Source organism: Mercurialis annua, linkage group LG3 (assembly GCF_937616625.2).
Source record: "Mercurialis annua linkage group LG3, ddMerAnnu1.2, whole genome shotgun sequence".
Taxonomy (NCBI): domain Eukaryota; kingdom Viridiplantae; phylum Streptophyta; class Magnoliopsida; order Malpighiales; family Euphorbiaceae; genus Mercurialis; species Mercurialis annua.
Genome location: NC_065572.1, coordinates 6,203,738 through 6,209,722, shown reverse-complemented (window position 1 = coordinate 6,209,722; position 5,985 = coordinate 6,203,738). Strand labels below are relative to the sequence as shown.

At 33.6% G+C, this 5,985-nt stretch overlaps 1 protein-coding gene across 2 annotated transcripts; it reads left to right on the top strand.

Annotated features, from left to right (window-relative positions):
• Positions 1-556: 556 nt before the first annotated feature.
• On the top strand, positions 557-5,091 carry LOC126674297 (E3 ubiquitin-protein ligase RING1). Of its 2 annotated transcripts, XR_007639502.2 has the most exons (3): positions 557-1,720; positions 3,346-3,434; positions 4,875-5,091. XR_007639502.2 is itself a non-coding variant. In XM_050368728.2 (2 exons), the coding sequence occupies exon 1, from the start codon at positions 682-684 to the stop codon at positions 1,693-1,695; it is 1,014 nt and encodes a 337-aa protein (XP_050224685.1). In that variant the 5' UTR covers positions 557-681; the 3' UTR covers positions 1,696-1,720; positions 3,346-3,609. The 2 variants fall into 2 exon arrangements, 1 of the variants encoding a protein (XP_050224685.1); XM_050368728.2 differs by lacking the exon at positions 4,875-5,091 and having other exon boundaries at positions 3,346-3,609.
• The last annotated feature ends 894 nt before the right edge of the window (positions 5,092-5,985 follow it).

Genomic DNA, 5,985 nt, shown 5'->3' with positions numbered 1-5,985 from the left:
TTATACTTTAATTCTTCAAATTCGTCATTGTGTACTGATTTAAGCCGCTTGAATTTAAACATGCGGATCACTAACTCGTCAGCCAGATGAGTTTTTATGAAAATTATCATTGAACGCTTCAGTTTTTTTATCACTTTTTACATGTCTACACTTTGTTGCAAATTTGAAATCGGCTGAACATACTTTTGTAAGTTTTTTTTCAAATTATTATTGAAATTATTTTATCAAAGTACAACATTTGGTCTATTTTCCTCTTTTTGTTACCCATTTATTACCGCTACCCGGGTGAGTATGGATGGGTAAATAAGTGTGGGTAAAAGTTGCCACTTCTATGAAAAGTGGTTAGGAATTTTATTGAAAAATACTAAAACATGAAGGACGGTTAAGGAAATTAACCCTACGAGTGATAAATGTGAGCATTAGTTTCACCTAAACAAGTGTTGAGTGCGAACTTTGATTTTGGATGACTATGGATCTAACTCCTATCCTATGTCTTTAATGGTATAATTGCAAACATCTATTTATATTTGTGGCTAAAATTTATGATATCGCAAAGTACAAACCCTCGTCCTTAATAAAAGAAAATACGCAAAGATAATACACAAAGCATCGATATTATCTCACACCAAAAAAATCTCAAAACGCTGACGCTTCTCTTTTCTATTCCTCTCTCAGGTGATCATGTCATTCACCGGAACTCCGCCGTCCGCCACCGGCGAATTAAAGCATTTCTACTGCTACCAATGCAACCGAACAATCAGCGTACCGGTCTCCGCTTCTTCCGATCCGTCGTGTCCTTTGTGCCACGAAGGTTTCCTGGAAGAATGTGAAAGCCCTAACCCTAATATTCTCAATTTCAATAATTCCCAATTTTCTAACCTAAATCAAAATCCTATGAATGATAGTGAGACCATTCATAATCCATTTTATGATCCTTTGTTTTCTCAGGATCCTTTCTCAACTCTTTTACCTCTCCTTTTCTCCTCCTCTGCGAACATCGATTTTCAAAACCCTAACTCCAATCTTGGGAACTCGTCGTCTTCGGGGGCAGCAACACCGGGTGATGCTTCGTTTAATCCGAGGGATTTCTTGAGGAGTCATCTCCAGAATCTGTATTCGGGTGGGGCCCGAATTGAGTTTGTGGTGAATAATAATTCGGATTCAGCTGGGGGGTTTCGAATGCCGGCGAACCTTGGGGATTACTTTATTGGACCTGGGCTTGAGCAGTTGATTCAGCAATTGGCTGAAAATGATCCTAATCGGCATGGGACGCCTCCTGCTGCTAAATCAGCTATTGATGGTTTGCCTACTATAATAGTTACTGATGAAGTGTTGAATTCGGAGATGAATCAGTGTGCTGTTTGTAAAGATGAGTTTGAGAAAGGGGCTGAAGCTAAGCAAATGCCCTGTAAGCATGTTTATCATAATGAGTGTATATTGCCTTGGCTTGAACTGCATAATACTTGCCCTGTTTGTCGATATGAGTTGCCTACTGAAGATGGCGATAATGAGACGCGGGCTGGTAATGGAGCTGGAGATAGCCAAGGGAGCAATGCCGAAAGCGGCAGTGGGGATAATCAGACTGCGGAGAGGCGGTTTAGTATTTCACTTCCTTGGCTGTTTGGCAGACATGGGTCCGGCAATGATGGCGATGGGACTGGTGGTGGTGGTCGTAGTGGACAAAGTAGCTCTTAAAGATTTTGGGTTGAAGATTGTGATTGTATGCATTTCTTTACCTTTCAAGAGATGTTTATTTTTTTCCCTTTTTGTTCAATGATATAGGCCTTGTATTTTGTGTTATATAACAGTGCTTTAAAGAATTAGGAATGCAACATGAGAAATATTTGTGTTTTATTATCATCTTTATGTGCAAATGATATAGGAGAGTTTATTAGTATGGGTATCATTTATCTTTGTTTTGCATCAAAGCTATCGTAAATCTATAATCTTTTGAAGTGTTTATCAGAGCTCTTAAGGTAGTGAAGAACTTAATCAACTAGATAATATAATAATGTTTATGGCATAGAAAATATCATTTAATATTTAACGTTTAATTCTGTTCCTGGTGGAGAATTTAAATATGCTCTGCTGGTTTATATTATTTTTGAGCTAAAATCTAAGGCTGTTTATCTGCTAGAATTTTGCAAGTTTGTCTTATTCATAATTTGGTAATGTTAGTTCTTTGAGTCATCTTGAGGTGATTTAACTTATTTTGTCAAGCTGTTGCAAGAGGAGTTATTACCCTGTAGAAGAATATCTATTAGACAGCAGGCAGAAATTTAATTAATGCTTTAGGAACTAGGAAATTTAGGGATCAGGAATTAAGAATTCAGTATTCTGTTCGGAAGTGTTCTTAACATAATGAAGATTTTAAACTACTTAGGTGCATGTCATGTAAAATTATGTTTGAGTTATGTGGTTCTATTGTTTATTTGATGACATTTTTTCATATAATGGAGGAAAAGGGTAAAACTGGATTTTTAATTTTTTACTGTTTGGTTACTCTTTAAGTTTTGTTTTTGCTCTTGCAGCCCTTTTCTTTTGGGCAATTCATTTTAGGTGTATTTAAATGCTGAAATTGTCACTTATCATGTTCCTATGTCATGGAACGAGGCAATTTGAAAATGCAATTGTCAGTTTAATAAATGAAAATGACGCAATGTGTAATTTTGATCAGAAGTCCTTTGCTGTGGTTAATGTATTATGTGGATGCTTCCCAATTATTATAGCTAAGTAGCTATATCAACTTGCCGCAATAGTTATGCTTCACGTGTTATAGAGCGGTACAGTAAGGATCCCAAATATTGGTTTTGGATCACCTTTTCATCAGCTTCGAGGGTAATTCTTCTCTGAATTGGCTCGGACTGCAGGTTTGTACTTTTAGTGTACTGTTTGTAGAGAAGTTCTAAATGGCAGAATTCTCACAAGCAAACTACTTCAAAACACACAGCTTCATACTGACGAAATTCTCTCTTTGGGTTAGAGACTCTTCCTCCCTCTCTATGCGCACTTCTTTGCGGCTAGTTCTTGCTTGGCAACATATACTTGCTATTAGAGTCAAACCTTTATTAGGTATTCATTGAAGATTTAAGGTTTGCGTGCTTAATCAGTTATCAAACGGAAATGAATCATATATTATTCAGCAAAATAATCTTTGATTTTCTACCACAATCGCTTTATTTGCTGTAATACTTCTGGTTACAACTTAGATACTGTCAGTTGATTGTGTTGTTTTGGTCTTCTTTCTGTGAGGTCTTCTACACGTATGTTCTAGATGTGCATAAGTTGTTTCTCGCTATTTTATTCAGCATCTCACTTATCCTAATTTGGGGCATATTCTTGCAGAGTCCCCTCAATCCTTCTTCTGCAAGAGCAAAAAGAAAAAGATACATACACACAGCTCTAGTTTGGTGCAAGATTCTAGCATTTTAGTTGTAAGTACTGATGTAGTTGTTGTTAGTGTTGTCTCGTGTCTTTTTATCAAAGTAATTTGCAATGAAAATACTTTAAGTTACCCGATATGAGCTTCTAAATATGTAAGTGAATGATTTTGGAAGGCATTTGTTCTTGCTGAAGCTTGTATTTCCAGTAAATGATTTTCAAAGTTCATATGGTGTTTGGTTGACCGATGATAAAAGTGTACGTGCATGTAGGCCTAATGCATTAGCAGACTTTACTAAATTTATCGACTATGTGGAATTGGAGCTGTCTTGTAGATTTCTTGCTCTCTAACATTAACATATTTTAATTTGCATACATATGATACTGCTGATATGAAAAATAAGATGGGGAGGCTGCCTGAGGGCTTCGTAGCAGTAATCATCTTTAGGTTAAGCTTTGTGTACGTGTGGGAGAAAATTCTTTAATTGCTTAAGCTGTTTTTACTGCATTTTTTCATTTTCTTTCTGCATATATGAAGATTGCTATTATAGTTATTCAAGCCTTTTTAGCATATCCTTAACTGCTGTTGTTTTTGTTCCCGACGGCAACTTCTTTTGTCTTACATTTTTGCATTCCATTTTTGTTAATGCTTCTGAAACTCGGACACACTTTATATTCTATATATATCTTTTTATTTTTATAAATCTTATTCTTATAAAAAAACTCGTTTCATTATTTTTTGTTTCAGCATTTTTCATATTACATATCAGAACTTTGAATTTTTTTATGAAAGATGAGTATGCAGGTGCAACATGATTTACTTCCTCCTCTTCATTTATGGCTTATGCTCTCATGTATTTTACTTGTAGTTGCTTCACTCGTTAGAGATTGTATTGCGATTGAAATAGCCAACTATTAGAAAGTACACTGAAAATTTGCAGCATGGATCAATTACAAATAGCACAAAAATTAAAATTTGCTATTAAATTAATCAGAAACTTGTTAGTAATTATTATCGATCCGCCTCTTATTCTGAGCCGAGTATGAATTAGATATGAATGACTAAATTAGATCTACCCTCAAAGTTTTAAAAACGGATTAATTATTCCACTCTGCAACAGATCCTTAACACTATTTGAAAGAGGGCCATAATTGAGCCATTTACAAAATTTTGAGGGTTTACTTAAGATAAATATATTACGGAGGGCTTTAGCATGAACATGAGAGGTAAAATTAGACATATTCTGCTTTTTAATTGGTGGCTGAGGTTTCCATACAAAATGCTCATTTGCTTATCTCTATTTGCCATGTTGTCTGCATAATCTTAACATGTTAATTTCTACTTTGAGACTTAATATAAATTGAAAATCAAATTATAAAATCAAATTAATTTAAATTGTAATTATTTTTAAATGAATAACACTAATTTATAATTTTTTTAACTCAACCATACAATTAATCTCATTTACTATTGCTGGTTGAATTATTTGCAGGTATCTTTATTGTAACTCTGAAATCATGCAACTGTTGCAAAAGGAAACAGATGGTTAATTATTACAAAAAGAATTGATAATTTGTGTAAATTTGTATCATTGTGCTCTTTTGAGTCTACATTTCTTCATGGGAAATCTTTTTTTTTTTAATATATTCTGATTGTTGCTTGCTGCCAGTGGCGGACCAAAACTTAACGTAGGAGGATCAAATTTTTTATGTTCGGCTATTTAGAAAAATCAAACAGTTGTATATACGGTTATTTGCGGTTGTAGTGGCGGTTTTAACCGCCTCTATGGAGGAAAAACCGCCCCTAGCACATGTAGGGACGGTTTATAACCTCCCCTTGTTTAAAAATACCCCAAATTTTTTTGTTATTCATGAAAAACAAAGTAGAGGCACTATTTTTTTTTGTCAAGCACAGCTAATTAACTATTGCTGAAATGGTATATACATGGCCAACATTCTGCTAATAATTTGAGATCAAATCCTTGTTGCTATTATTACTAAAAAAATGTGATCAAACAAACTAAATCAATTTAAACATGTTAACATATTTATTTATAATTACTCAAAATTAATTTTTATTGATATAGGGTGATATAGTTCCGCCAATGTGATCCTTGAATGGAATCTTCTTTTACCTCTATATCCAAGTGAATTTTTTTACATTTTAATGGAAGATTCTACTTTCGTATTAAAAAATTAGTAAAAGAAATTAATTGAAACAAACATATGTCGTCAGGACCAAACATTTTTTCTGATTTTATTAAGAATTGTTTGCATATTAAATACAACGTTCCATACTTGTACTAATTTAATCTCATTTTTTTATAATATAGCATCTTGCATCTCAACTTTTTGCGCTTTTATATTGAGTGACTTATAATCGTTTTTCACCAAAAAAGAGAGCTAAAACAATGTAAAAAAAACGGCACCGTTTTATATAAATTACGTTATAAAATAAAAATATATTTTACAAATGTGAAATGTTGATTTTTTTTGAGAATAAATGTTGAAATTTAATTTTTAAATAACTTTTTTATTAATTGCTCCAAAATATTCACCTTATCCATTATATATACACACATGTGTATACATGCACACAAACAA

Excerpts from the sequence above, each read along its gene's own strand:
- LOC126674297 (XM_050368728.2), top strand. The coding sequence starts at position 682 with ATGTCATTCACCGGAACTCCGCCGTCCGCCACCGGCGAATTAAAGCAT.